The sequence below is a fragment of the Trichechus manatus genome, unplaced genomic scaffold (assembly GCF_000243295.1).
Source record: "Trichechus manatus latirostris isolate Lorelei unplaced genomic scaffold, TriManLat1.0 scaffold00043, whole genome shotgun sequence".
NCBI lineage: Eukaryota > Metazoa > Chordata > Mammalia > Sirenia > Trichechidae > Trichechus > Trichechus manatus.
Genome location: NW_004443979.1, coordinates 9,667,327 through 9,681,998, shown reverse-complemented (window position 1 = coordinate 9,681,998; position 14,672 = coordinate 9,667,327). Strand labels below are relative to the sequence as shown.

Below are 14,672 nucleotides of genomic sequence, written 5' to 3'. Positions count from 1 at the left end.
AGACAAGGATTGGGTTTTCTGTTACTTGCAGCCAAGTGCAATCCTAACTAATATAGGCAAGAAACTGTGTTCTTATATTATCATGTAGTTCTTCCAAATCTATTGTCTTTGCCAGAGCCCTCTCCAGTCTCCTTAAAGATCACAACTTCCAAAATTCAAAATAAAGGAGAAGTTCTCTTTTTTCCTACACTTTGCTGTGTCAGAATATGGCAAATGATGCCACGTAGTTTATTCAAATGGGGAAGGGATGTATGAGGTACAAGGAATAACTGGGGAAGAATCCTTGCTAAATATTAGAAAATATGTTTTACCATAGTTACAAGTAAATACACAAACCCACCGAAATTAGGCTAAAGCATAAAGAGAACATTTCCCCCCCTCCCCAGCCCCCCCCCTCCCCCTGCCATGGGTACATTTTTTTTTTTTTATTGTGCTTTAGGTGAAAGTTTACAGCTCAAGTTAATTTCTCATTAAAAAATTTATACACATATTGTTCTGTGACATTGGTTGCAATCCCCACAATGTGACAGCACACTCCCTCTTTCCACGCTGGATTCCGTGTCCATTTGACCAGTTCCTGTCCCTTCCTGCCTTCTCATCCTGCTTTTGGACAGGAGCTGCCCATTTGTTCTCGTATATCTGATTGAACTAAGAAGCACATTCCGCACGTGTGTTATTCTTTGTTTTATAGTTCTGTCTAATCTTCGTCTGAAGTGTGGGCTTCAGGAATGGTTTCAGTTCTGATTTAACAGTGTCCGGTGGTCATAGTTTCGGGAGTTTCTCCAGTCTCTGTCAGGCTATTAAGTCTGGTCTTTCTATGTGAATTTGAGTTTTATTCTACATTTTTCTTCTGCTCTGTCCCAACTTCTGTTGTGTTCCCTGTCAGAGCGGTCATTGGTGGTAGATGGAGTCATTTTCAGGTTCCACCATATCCTACTCTAAAGTCGGGTCAGGTCTCTTCAAAGTTTCTAAGCCTCAGTTTTCCTAAGAAGATACTACTATTAAGAGTTTCCTATTTATCTACCTCAAGGCTTCTGTAAGGACCAAATGAGATGATGCATGTGAAAACGCTTGGTAAACATTTGGTACGACAGTGCAAAATTTTTTGCAGCTGGCTACAGATGCAATCACCACAGCAAGTTGGATTCCTACGCTGAAAAAGGCCGGTAGCTAGGGAGAGGAGGTCGAGCGTTGCCGTGTGACGTCATCATTCCGCGCTGGTCGCACGGTTTTCGGGCCCGGCTGCAGGGCAGTGGCGCGAGCCATGGGGCTGTGGCAACGTTTGCTGCTTTCTGGTGGGGTGTTGCTCCGGGGCGTTGGCGGGGCCACTGCCCGACTTGGTCGAAGCCGAGTGTTGGTTTTTCGGCGTCAGGTCCGTGGTGCTGCAAGGCAGGCAGAGACGGGCGGGATGGAGATGCCGGGGCTGCAGGGCGGCTGGTTACTTAGAGCTGTCTTCTGCGAAGCAGTCGCATTAGTCCCTCGTGGGCTCCTGCCCACCTGGCGGCTCAGTAAGACCACAGTTGGCTCCCCCACTTTCCAGGCAGGCCTCCCAGTAGGGCCAGGCCGAGGGACAAGACACTGATGGTTAGAACATGGGTGTGTATAGTGCAAGTTGCTTTCCTGATTTTGGATTATTTAGCAGATAAATCAGAGAAGGAAAACACGTGGATGATTTAACAACATAAAAGAGGCAACTTATTTACTTTATATTTTTAATGTCAGCGTGTCTTGGCAGATAAATTTCACTTAAATAATGTGTCTTTACAATTGCAATCAGTAGCAGTAGGTAAATAGCACTAAAGGCTGTATTGGTGGAGACGAGCAGAATTAGACTAGAAAAGAAAGTCGTCTTAATCGCAAACCCGATTTGTTTTTACTTTGACAGCATGGTAATGCAGAAGGCTTATTTAAGACGCTTGATGTTTTCTTTTTTCTTTTTAAAGTTATCTGGCGTTGAGAGTGAGACCCTAAAACAAAGAAGAACACAAATCATGTCCCGAGGACTTCCAAAGCAGAAACCTATAGAAGGTGTTAAACAAGTTATAGTTGTGGCTTCTGGAAAGGGCGGAGTTGGAAAATCTACTACAGCAGGTATTATAGGATATTAATTCTGATCCTCATTAAGAACTTCTGCTAACTTGCCAAGTGCACACTATTAAAATTATAGTTACTTAAAAAGTTTCAGTATTTTTGAATTTTTTAGTAGCTGATTTGTTAGTATCAGGAATTGGTATAATGGTTAGGAGTTTAGATTTTGTAATTAGACAAAAGTAGGTACATAACCAGGTCTTTGACTCCTTAACTGAGGAAAAGGTAGTCAGGTTGCCCATCACATCTTCAGTTTACTTGACTGTAAAGTGGGGAATGATTATAACCTCTTTCATAAGTGGTTGTACAAATTAGATGAGCTAACCACTTAGCCCAGTGTCTCCTACATGGTAAGTGTTCAGTAATTGATTGCTGTTATTGTTATTTTTACCTTTAAAAAAAATCTAGTAACTCTAATATTAAATTATTTCTGTTTTTTGATGTTCTTTTCCAGTGTTGGTCAATGTACATATACCCACATAGTGAAATAAGATTATTTACATTATTGTGACCTTTCTTCAGTTAACCATAATATAATTTTCACCATTTATAGTCAGCATAGATCTTATTTTTGAAAATACTTGGAAAGGTTTAACATTGTTTCAGTTATTTAAAATATTATCTAGTCTTTGATTCATTTATATCGTATATTAATATACTGTGAGCAGAGAATTTTTTTTTGTGGCCCTCTTTATTGATTATAGCCTTTTTTTGAAACATTTTATGGTGCTTTAGGTGAAAGTTTACAGAGCAAACTAGTTTTCCATTCAATAATTTAAATACAAATTGTTTTGTGACATTGATTGCAGTCACTGCAATGTGTCAGCACTCTCCCCCTTTCCATCCAAGATTTCCCGTCATTTGTCTGGTTTTCCTGCTGCTTCTTGCCTTCTCGTCTTCGCTTTTGGGCAGGTGTTGCCCGTTTGGTCTTACATACTTGATTGTTCTAAGGAACACGTTCCTTACGTGTGTTATTGTTTGTTTTATAGACCTGTCTAATATTCGGCTCTTGGGAGAAAGATGTGGCAGTCTGCTTCTATAAAGATCACAGCCTTGGAAACCCTATTAGGCAGTTCTACTCTGTCCTTTAGGGTCGCTATGAGTTGGAATCGAGTCGATGGCAGTGGGTTTTTTTGGTTTTAATATTTGGCCAAAAGGTGAACTTCGGGAGTGGCTTCAATTCTAAATTAGAAGAGTGTCTAGGGGCCCTAGTCTGGGGACTTCCTCCAGTCCCTGTCAGACTAGTAAGTCTGGTCTTTTTTGTGAATTTGAATTTTGTTCTACATTTTTCTCCTGCTCTGTCTGAGACCTTCTTGGTGATCCCAATAGGAGTGGTTGATGGTGGTAGCTGGGCACCATCTAGTTATTCTGGGCTCAGGCTAGTGGAGACTGTGGTTCATGTGGTCCATAGTCCTTTGGACTAATTGCTTCCTTGTGTCTTTGGGTTTCTTCATTTCCTTTGCTCTGGATGGAATGAGATCAATAGTTGGATCATAGATGGCCGCTCGCAAGCTTTTAAGACCTCAGGCACTACTCACCAAAGTAGGATGTAGTGCGTTTTCTTTATGAACTGTGTTATGCCAATTGACCTAGATGTCCCCCAAGATCATGCTCCCTAGCCATCAGCCCCAGTAACTCAGTCCTTCGAGATGTTTGACTGTGTCTGGGAAGCTTCTATGACTGTGTCCCCTGCGTGCTCTAATATATATATATATATATATGAATATGCATGTTGCACAAATACATATGTAAAAATATCCAGAGCAAAACCTGTATGTGTACGTGGGTATACGCCTATACTACCTCCTACTGCTATTTAACATACATATCTACTTATGTATCTGCTTATAAATTATTGTTTGTACTGTTGTTGTAGGGTGTATATGTTATAGTATTTACTTCAGTTGCCTTTGTGTGTGTGTGTGTGTGTTCCTCTCAGTACCTTCCTTCGTTAAGTTGTGCTAACTTCCCCAGTATTGTGTATTGCCTTTTCTTTCACCTAAGTTAGTAATTTTCCCTCCACTCTCTCCCCTCCCTGGTAACCATCAAAGATTATTTCTTTCTGTGTGTGAACCTTTTCTTGACTTTTTCTAATAGTGGTCTCATTAAATATTTGTCCTTTTGTAATTGACTTATTTCACTCAGCATAATGCCCTACAGATTCAATCATGTTGTGAGATGTTTCTCGGATTCATCATGGTTCTTTATTGTTGTGTAGTGTTCCATTGTGTGTATGTACATAGTTTGTTTATTCGTTCATCTGTTGATGAACACTTAGGTTGTTTCCATCTTTTTGTTATTGTAAATAATGCTGCAGTGAGCATGGGTGTGCATATGTCTGTTAGTGTCACTGCTCTTATTTCTCTAGTATGTATACCTAGCAGTGGGATTGCTGGATCATATGGTATTTCTATTTCTAGCTTTTTTAAGGAAGCACCATATCGTTCTCCATAGTGATTGCACCATTTTACATTCCCACCAGCAGTGTATGAGAGTTCCAGTCTCCCCACAACCTCGCCAGCATTTATTGTTTTTTTGATCAGTGCCTTTCTTGCAGGGGTGAGATGGTATCTCATCACAGTTTTGATTTGCATCTCTCTAATGGCAAATGCAGGAGAAAGATGTGGAAGTCTGCTTCCATAAAGATTTACAGCCTTGGAAACCCTATGGAGCAGTTCTGCTCTGTCCTGTAAGGTTGCTATGAGTCAGAATTGACTTGACAGCAATGGGTTTGTTTTTTTTTTTAAATGGCTAATGATTGGGAGCATCTTTTTGTGTATTTGTTGGCTCCCTGAATGTCATCTTTGGTGAAGTGTCTGTTCATGTCCTTTGCCCATTTTATGACCAGGTTGTTTGTCTTTTTGTTGTTTAGTTGTTGAAGTTTTCTATATATTTTAGAGATTAAACCTTTATCAGATATGCCATTCCCAGTCTGTGGGTTCTGTTTTCACTGGCTTGGTAGAGTCTTTTGATGAGCATAAATGTTTAATTTTTAGGAGGTCCTAGTTATCTAGTTTATCTTCTGTTTTGTGTATTTTTAGTTATGCCTAATACTCTATTTATGCCATAGATTAGGGCCCCTATGTTTTCTTTTATGGTCTTTATATTAGGTTTTACATTTAGGTCTTTGATCCATATTGAGTTTGTTTTTGTATATGGTGTGAGGTATGGATCCTATTTATTTTTCTGCAGGTGGATATCCAGTTTTGCCAGCACCATTTGTTGAGATTATCTCTTCCTCATTGAATGATTTTGACCCTTTGTCGAAGATCAGGTGTCCATAAGTGGATGGATTTACTTCTGGATTCTCAATTCTGTTCCATTGGTCTGTGTGTCTGTCCTTGTACCGTACCAGGCTGTTTTGACTACAGTGGCTGTATAGTAGGTTCTGAGATTGGAAGTATGAGGCTTCCTACTTTGTTCTTCTTTTTCAATAGTGCTTTACCTATGTGGGGTTTTTTTCCTTTCCATATAAAGATGGTGATTAGTTTTTCCATCTCATTAAAGAATGTTGTTGGAATTTGTATTGGTATTGCATTGTATCTATAGATCGCTTTTGATAGTATTGATATTTTCACAGTATTAAATCTTCCTATCCACGAGCATGGTATATTTTTCCATTTACGAAGGTCTCTTTTGGTTTCTTGCATTAGTGTTTTGTAGTTTCCTTTATATAAGTCTTCTAAGTCCCTAGTTAGGTTTATTCCTAAGTATTTTATCTTTTTTGGGACTATTGTAAGTGGTATTGTTTTCCTGATTTCCTTTTTTTGGAGTTCTCTTTCTTAGTGTAGAGGCATCTGACTGATTTTTGTAGGTTGATCTTGTACTCTGGCACCTTGCTGAATCCTTTTATTAGTTCCAGTAACTTTCTTGTGGAATCACGGGGATTTTCTATATATAGGATCATATTGTCTGCAAATAGGGATAGGTTTACTTCTGCCTTATCGATTTGGATGCCCTTTATTTTCCTTTCTTGTCTTATTGCTCTAGCTAGGACTTCCAGTACAATATTGAATAAGAATGATGATACAGGGCATCCTTGTCTGATTCTTGTTTGCAAGGGGAATGCTTTCAGTCTTTCTCCATTGAGAGTAATATTGACTGTTGGTTTGTATATATAGCCTTAATTATGTTGAGGAATTACCCTTCTATTTCCATTTTGGTGAGAATTTTTATCAGGAATGGGTGTTGGACTTTTATCAAATGCCTTTTCTGCATCAATTGGATGATCATGTGATTCTTTTCCTGTGTATTATTTATATGGTTGATTACATTGATTGATTTTCTAATGTTGAACCATCCTTGCATTCCTAGTAGGAATTCCACTTGGTTATGATGTATTATTTTTTTGATATGTTGCTGAATTCTATTGGTTACAATTTTGTTGTGAATTTTTGTGTCTATGTTCATGAGGGACATTGGTCTGTAGTTTTCTTTTTTGGTGGTGTCTTTGCCTGGCTTTTGTATGAGGGTTATGTTGGCTTCATAGAATGAATTTGGGAGTGTTCCTTCCTTTTCTGTGTTCTGGAGTGGTTTGAGTAGTGTTGTTGTTGAGCTCTTCTCTGAATGTTTGGTCGAATTCTCCAGTGAAGCCATGTGGACCAGAGTTTTTTTTTGTTGGGAGTTTTTTTTATGACCTCTTCAATTTCTTCTTTTGTTATGGGTCTGTTCAGATTTTCTACTTCAGTTTGTGTTAGTTTAGGTAGGTAGTGTGTTTCTAGAAATTTGTCTGTTTCCTCTAGGTTTTCAAATTTGTTGGAGTACAGTTTTTCATAGTATTCTGTTATGATCCTTTTTTATTTCAGCTGGTTCTGTTGTAATGTCATCCATCTCATTTCTTATTTGGGTTTTTTGCATCTTCTCCTTTTCTTTTGTCAATTTGGACAGTGGTTTGTTGATTTTTATTAATCCTTTCAAAGAACCAACTTGTAGTCTTGTTGATTCTTTTGATTGTTTTTCTGTTTTATTTATTTCTGCTCTAATTTTATTATTTCCTTTCTTTTGGTGGATGTGGGCTTCTTTTGCTGCTCTTTTTCTATTTGTTCAAGTTGTTGGGTTAAGGTATTGATTTTGGTCCTTTCTGTTTTTTTGATGTGGGTGTTTATTGCTATAAATTGACCTCTGAGAACTGCTTTTGCTGTGTCCTAAAAATTTTGGTATGTTGTGTTCTCATTCTTATTTGATTCTAGCAATTTTTTGATTTCATCTGTTACCCAGTGGTTTTTAAGCAAGGTATTATTTTCAGTTTCCATGTATTTGATTTTTTTCCTTGTTCTTCCTGTTATTGATTTCTAATTTTATAGCCTTGCAATCAGGGAAGATGCTTTGTATTATTTCGATGTTTTTGTATTTATTGAATTTTACTTTGTGGCCTAAGATGTGGTGTGTTCTAGGAGAATGATCTATGTGTGTTGGAAAATAATGTGTACATTGCTGCTGTTGGGTGAAGTGTTGTCTATATGTCTAAGAGGTCAAATTGGTTGATGGTGAAATTTAGAACTTCTGTATCTTTGTTGAGTTTCTTTCTAGTTTTTCTGTCCTTCATCAAAAGTGGTGTGTTAAATTTTCCTACTATTCTTGCAGAGCTGTCTATTTCTCTTTTAAATGCTGTTAGAGTTCGTTTTTTGTAGTTTGGAGCCCTTTCATTGGGTGCGTATATATTTATTATAGTTATGTCCTCTTGGTGGATTGAGCCTTTAATGATTATATAATGTTCCTTCTTGTCTTTTATTGTGGATTTTGCCTTAAAGTATTTTTTATCTGAGATTAATATTGCCCTCTTGCTCTTTTTTGGTTACTGTTTGCTTGACATATTTTTTCCCATCCTTTGATTTTTAGTTTATTTATATCTTTGTGTTTAAAGTGTGTTTCTCTTAGACACCATATTGATGAATCGTGTTTTTTTTTAATCCATTCTGCCACTCTGTGTCTCTTCACTGGTGCTTTTAAACCATTTACGTTCAGTACGATTATTGATAAGTATGAATTCACTGCTGTTATCTTGTTATGCTTTTTTTTGTGGTGTTGACGGTTTCTTAGTTCCACATAGTTTTCTGTGGTGAGTTCTTTTTGTTTGTGTATTTTCATTTCATTCATTGTTGTCGATTTTATGTTACTGGGTCTTTATGGTTTTCTTCTTTTTTATTTTGATGAGTTGGTTTGTTGATTTTCTTTGTGGTTACCCTGAAGTTTACCTTTATCTTCCTAAGTTTAAAGCAGTCTTTTATTTCTTGATACCGTCTTGACTTCCTTTCCATATGGGAGTTCTGTATTTACACCATTTACTCCCCCTTTTTGTTTTGAAATTGCTGCCATTTACAGATTGACATCTCTGGTTCTCTGATTTCAGTGTAGCTTTATTTTATTTTTGAGGATTCTTCATCTGGATTGGTATCTGGCCAATGCTGTCATGTGTTGTAATCTCAGGTTGTTGTCTTATGTTGTTGGTTCTGTCCAAAGGACTCCCTTTAATATTTCTTGTAAGGTTGGTCTGGTTTTTACAAATTTCCTTAATTTTTGTTTATCTGGAAATGTCCTTATTTTGCTACTGTATTTGAGAGACAGCTTTTCCAGATGTATAATTCTTGGTTGGCAATTTTTTTCTTTCGGGGTTTTATATATGTTGTCGCATTGCCTTCTTGCTTGCATGGTTTTTGCAGAGAAATCAGAGCTTAGTCTTACTGGTTTCCCTTTGTAGGTGATCTTTTGTTTTTCCTGAGTTGGTCTCGGGATTCTTTCTTTGTCTTTGGTTTTGGAAAGCTTTGATTATATGTCTTGGTGATTTTCTTTTGGAATTTATCCTGTATGGAGTTCGTTTGCTTCTTCAATGGATATCTTCTATCTTTCATGACATTAGGGAAGTTTTCTGCCAGCAAATCTTCAGAAATTCTGTGCTTTTTATTGTCTCCTGTTCTGGAATTCTGATCATGTGTAAATTATTCCTCTTGATAGTGTCCCATGTAACTCTTGGGGTTTCTTCATTTTTTTTTTTTTTTCTGATTTTTCCTTAAATTAGTGTTAAGGGATTTGTCCTGTATTTCTTGGATTCTGTCTTCCATTGACTCAGTTCTTCTATGTCCTTCCATTAAGCTGTCTATTTATGAAATTTTATTGTTACTCTTCTGGATTTCTAGTTTCTGTTTTTGTATGGTTTCTGATCATCTATTTAGTCGTTTTGTTCTTGTACCATTTCCCTGAAACTTCCTAGCATTTTGTGTGTGTTTTCCTTGGTTTTGTCTGTGTTTTCCTTTATCTCTTGGAGGACGCTATATATAAGTCTTTCGAATTCCTTATCAAGTAGTTCCATTACCATTTTTTCCTTTCTTTCTGGTTCCTTATTTTGATTACTTGCCAGAGCTATCATATCCTGCTTCTTTAGGTGGTTTGATATTGTCTGTTGCTGCTGAAGCATTGAGATGTTACAATATTTACTTATTAATTGTATGTTTTCTGCATCCTGATTTTTGTTTTGTTTTGTTTTGGTGTATCTGGTCAAGCAGAGCAGGCGTGCTACTCTGGTCACTAGTCTGCGCTGGAGTGCTTGCTACCTGTCTCTGGGTAGGTGGGGTAGTGGCTGGGTGTGTGAGTGCAGATCTGTCATTGCTTGTCTTGCAGTATGGCTGAGGGCAGGTTTGGAGTGTGTTGACCTCTGTCTGTCATCAGTCCAGTGGCGCAGGAGCAGGCAGTAGCATTCGCTGAGTAGGTGGGGTGGCAGATGTGGCAGATGTGGCTGGTTAGTGGGGACACGATTGCTGCCTCCCGCTGGATAGGGGGGTGAGTCATAGGTGGGTACGTGCATGGTTGCACTGCCAGCACCTCTTGCTGGGTAGAAGAGGTGAGTGGCTGGCCGGCATGTGTGCGATTGCTCACTAGCCACCCCTCCTAGATGGTGGGGGGAGTCACGAGTGATGGGCAGCTGTTGGCACGGCCACGCTGCCACTGCCTTTTGCCAAACCAGGTGGCATGTGGGCGGTGGATGGGTGCACACACATGGTCGCTGCTCGTAGCTGGGTAGGAGGTGGCGAGTGGTGGGTGGGTGTATGCACGGTTCTACCTCCATAACCTCTTGCTGGGCAGGGGAAACAGGGGAGGGAGCAGCAGGTGGGCGTGGGAGTTGTCATGCTGCTGCTGCCTCTCGCCAGGTGGCAGGAGAGGGGAGAGTGCGGTAGTCAGGTACTCATGGTCGTGCTACCACCACCTCTTGCTGGGTGGTGAGAGGCTGGAGGGAGTGGTGGATGGGTCTGTACGTGGTTGTGCTGCTGCCATCTTTTGCTGGGTTGGGGGAGAGGGGGTCGAGTGACTGGTGCGTGCATAGTCACACTGCCACCGTCTTTTGCTAGGCTAGGCAGAGTGTGGGCAGTGGACGAGCATGTATGCATGAGCGCTGTGGACGGCAGGATCCCTGTAATTATTGCTGTATTTTCTGTTTTCCTTCCTTAGATCTGGACCATAATCCACTCACCTTATTTCTCTCCAGATGTGTCTGTACAGTTTCTCTGTTTCTTATGGAAATGCCATGAAGTTGCCACCCTGTGTTCCTCACCTGGGGTCACTACTGACTTTGTCTTAAGATGGCCATGTTGAGCCATGACAGCTGGCAGAGTCCCCCCGTTCCATGTTACTCCTCGTTCGCTGCATTCATTCAGTCTTTCCTTCCAGCTCGTGTTAGAATTGATTCTTTGTCCTTCTTTTCTGTTATCCAGGATTGTTATTTGGATCTGATTCAGCTGGTTTTTTGGGTCTTTGCTGTAGGAGGACAGTATGGTGCATCTGACAGAGCTGCCATCTTGGCTCCCTCTCTGATTATATCCTTTTTGTCGTCTTTTTATTGAGACTGAAATGTTGCTTTCAGAACCCATGAAGGAAGTAACACAAGAAATAGAAGAGTTACTGTCCAAGACTTGTTGTTGTTAGGTGCCATTGGGTCAGATCTGACTCATAGCGGCCCTGTGCACAACAGAATGAAATGTTGCCTGGTCGTGCACCATCCTCACAGTTGTTGATATGCTTGAGCCCATTGTTGCAGCCACTGTGTCAGTCAATTTCATTGAGGGTCTTCCTCTTTTTCAGTGACCCTCTACTTCACCAAGCATTATTATTACCGGGAACTCCAGGTCCTGATCAGTGTGACTCGTCACAGCCAATAAACAAGGAGCTGAAGTGGGAGATCAGAAAGGCAGCTTTATTTCATTGGACAAGGAAAGGAACAGTCAGGACTGGTGCCTCCAAGACTGCTCAAGGATACAGTGTAGGGAGGTCGCTTTTATAGAGCTTACAAGCAGGGAGATCATGTGAATTACATCAGCAACATTCTAAATTATATCACGCCAGCACAGTAGGGGTTACATACAACTTCACAGGATGTGTGTTTAGTAAATGGCGGTTAAACTCCTCCTAGGGGTGGGAAAGTTAATATGTTTGAGGCACTTAAAGAGCCAAAGTTAACTCTAGGTCTCTTGAACTAATTTTAAACCAGCTCTTGCTGGCGTACTCATCCTGCCTGGAAGAGGAAATACAAGCTCTGAGGTGTTATCTCTTGCTTGGTTCATGGCCACACTTACTGTGGGATTTTTCCCAGTATCAAAGGCTGCTGCCTTATTATGTCCTTCTCCAGGAACTGGTCCCTTCTGATAATGTATCTAAAGTAGGTGAGATGAAGTCTCACCATCCTTACTTCTAAGAAGCATTCTGGCTGTACTTCTTCCAAGACAGATTTGTTCATTCTTCTGGCAGTCCATGGTATATTCAATATTCTTTGCTAACATAATTCAAAAGTGTCAATTCTTATTTGGCCTTCCCTATTTATTGTCTAGCTTTTACATGCATACAAGGTTGTGGTTCAAGACTTAACCAGATATTCCCAAGACATTTTCAAGAGACACTTTTTCTAAAAAAAATTATTCCAGGATAATAAAGTAAAAGGCAAACTTCTTCCCCCAGTACTAATTACCAGGGATAGCTTATATTATTAATTTGGAGCCACATATATTTTTTATGCTACAAAGAGTAATCCAGGAATTTTGACAGTTACCAGTAGTAAAAAGTACTCATTTCTACATGTTGTCTCACATTGATTTTTCAATCATTTCAGTAGGAATGAACGATAAGTCAGGTTTTACCCAACATCTCTTTGCAGTTGATTTTTTTTTTTTTGGGTGCCTTAATGATTATCCTTATTAAATTTTGTTTTAATTTTGGCATAGTTCCAGTCTGACAGGAGCTTCTCAACTTTGATTTTTTTCTTTCCTTCCGGAAGTCAGTAACATTAAAAAAAAAATTTATATATATATATATATATATATATATATTTATTGTACTTTAGATGAAGTTTTACAGAACAAATAGTTTCTCATTAAACAATCAGTACACATATTGTTTTATGACATTGGTTAACAACCCCACGACCTGTCAACACCCTACCTTCTCAACCTTGGAGGACCCTTTTTTTTTTTTTTTTGGGTGAAAATATACATAGCCAAAATTACACCATTTCAAAAGATTCTACACGTACAATTCAGTGACATCGATTACATTCTTCCAGTTATGCTGCTATTCTCACTGTCCTTTTCCAAATTATTCCATCACTATTATCTTCAATTCACTGTGCCCTAGGCTTCCCATCAATCCTTTTGAGTTGCTGTTGTCAATTTTATTCACATAGATAATTCTTTTATTTTGTACCTTAGATGAGGATTTGCAGAACAAATAGTTTCTCATTAAACAGTTAGTGCACATATTGCCCTATGACAATGGTTAACAACCCCACAACATGTCAACATTGTCCCTTCTCAACCTTGGGTTCCCTATCACCAGCTTTCTTGTCTCCTCCTGTCTACTAGTCCTTGTCCCGGGACTACTGTACCTCATTAGTCCCATTTTGTTTTATGAGGCTGTCCAGTCCTCGGCTGAACGGTGAACTTCGGGAGTGACTTCGCCACTGAACTAAAAGGGTGTCTGGGGGCCATACTCTTTGGGTTTCTCCTGTCTGTCAGACCAGTGAATCTGGTCTCTTTTTTCTTGTGAGTTAGAATTTTGTTCTACATTCTTTTCCAGCTTTGTCCAGGACCCTCTATTGTGATCCCGGTCAAAGCAGTCTGTGGTGGTAGCTGGGCACCATCTAGCTGTACTGGACTCAGTCTGGTGGAGGCTGTGGTAGCTGTGGTCCATTAGTCCTCTGGACTAATCTTTTCCTTGTATCGTGTTCTCTTCATTCTCCCTTGCTCCCGAAGGGGTGAGACCAGTGGAGTATCCTAGATGGCTGCTCACAGGCTTTAAAGACCCCAGATGCTACTCATCAAGGTACAATGTAGAACATTGTCCTTATAAATTGTGTTATGCCAGTTGAGCTAGATGTTCCCCAAGACCATGGTCCCCACAACCCTCTGCCCAGCAATTCAGTCCCTCAGGGAGTTTGGAAATGTCTCTGGAGCTTCTATGACCTTTCCTTATACAAGTTGTGCTGGCTTCCCCAGTGTTGTGTACTGTCTTACACTTCAACAAAGTTACCACTTATCTCTTGTCTATTTAGTCCCCACCCCACCTCTCCCATCTCTCCTAACCACAAAGATTGTTTCTTTTTGTGTGTAAACTTTTACATCAGTTTTTACAGTAGAGGTCTCTTACAATATTTGTCCTTTTGAGATTGACTTATTTCACTCAGCATAATGTCCTCCAGTTTCATCCATGTTATGAGATGCTTCACAGGTTCATCATTATTCTCTACTGTTGCATAATACTCCATTGTATATATGTACCATAATTTGTTTATCCATTCGTCTGTTGATGCGCATCTAGGTTGTTTCCATCTTTTTGCTATTGTGAACAGTGCTGCAATGAACATGGGTTTGCATATGTCTATTAGTGTGATGGCTCTTATTTCTCTAGGATATATTCCTAGGAGTGAGATTGCTGGATTGTATGGTATTTCTATTTCTGGCTTTCTAAGGAATCACCATATCAGTTTCCAAAATGGTTATATCATTTTGCATTCCCACCAGCAGTGCATAAGAGTTCCAATCTCCCCACAGCCTCTCCAACATTTGTTATTTCCAGTGTTTTTGATTTGTGGTGGTAATGCCGGGGTGAGATGTTATCTCACTGTGGTTTTAATTTGCATTTCTCTAATGGCTGGTGATCGTGAGCATTTCCTCATGTGTCTGTTGGCCACTTGAATGTCTTCTTTGGTGAAGTGTCTGTTCATTTCCTTTGCGCATTTCTTAATTGGATTATTTGTAGAGGTGTTGGATTTTCTTACAGATTTTAGAGATTAGACCTTTGTCTGACTTGTAATGTCCAAAAAATTTTTTCCCAGTCTGTAGGTTCTCTTTTTACTTTTGGTGAAGTCTTTTGAAGAGGGTAAGTGTCTCATTTTTAGAAGATCCAAGTAATCTAGTTTATCTTCTGGGGCTTGTGTGTTGTTGGTTATGGTTTGTATCTTGTTAATGTGCATTAGGGCCTCTAGCGTTGATCCTATTTTTTCTTCTATGAACTTCATAGTTTTTGGCTTTATATTTAGGTCTTTGATCCAAATTGAATTAGTTTTTGTGTATGGTGTGAGGTATGGGTCCTGTTTCTTTTTTTTTGCA

General features: G+C 39.4%; 1 protein-coding gene across 2 annotated transcripts in view; it reads left to right on the top strand.

The window, feature by feature from the left end:
• The first annotated feature begins 1,240 nt into the window (after positions 1–1,240).
• Positions 1,241–14,672, top strand: part of NUBPL (NUBP iron-sulfur cluster assembly factor, mitochondrial) — a 291,711-nt gene continuing 278,279 nt past the window's right edge. For both annotated transcript variants that reach the window (XM_004376551.3, XM_023731482.1), the window contains exons 1-2: positions 1,241–1,372; positions 1,944–2,091. In XM_004376551.3, coding sequence (XP_004376608.2) covers positions 1,265–1,372; positions 1,944–2,091 — 256 coding nt within the window. In that variant the 5' untranslated portion in view covers positions 1,241–1,264. The remainder of the gene's footprint in view (positions 1,373–1,943; positions 2,092–14,672) is intronic.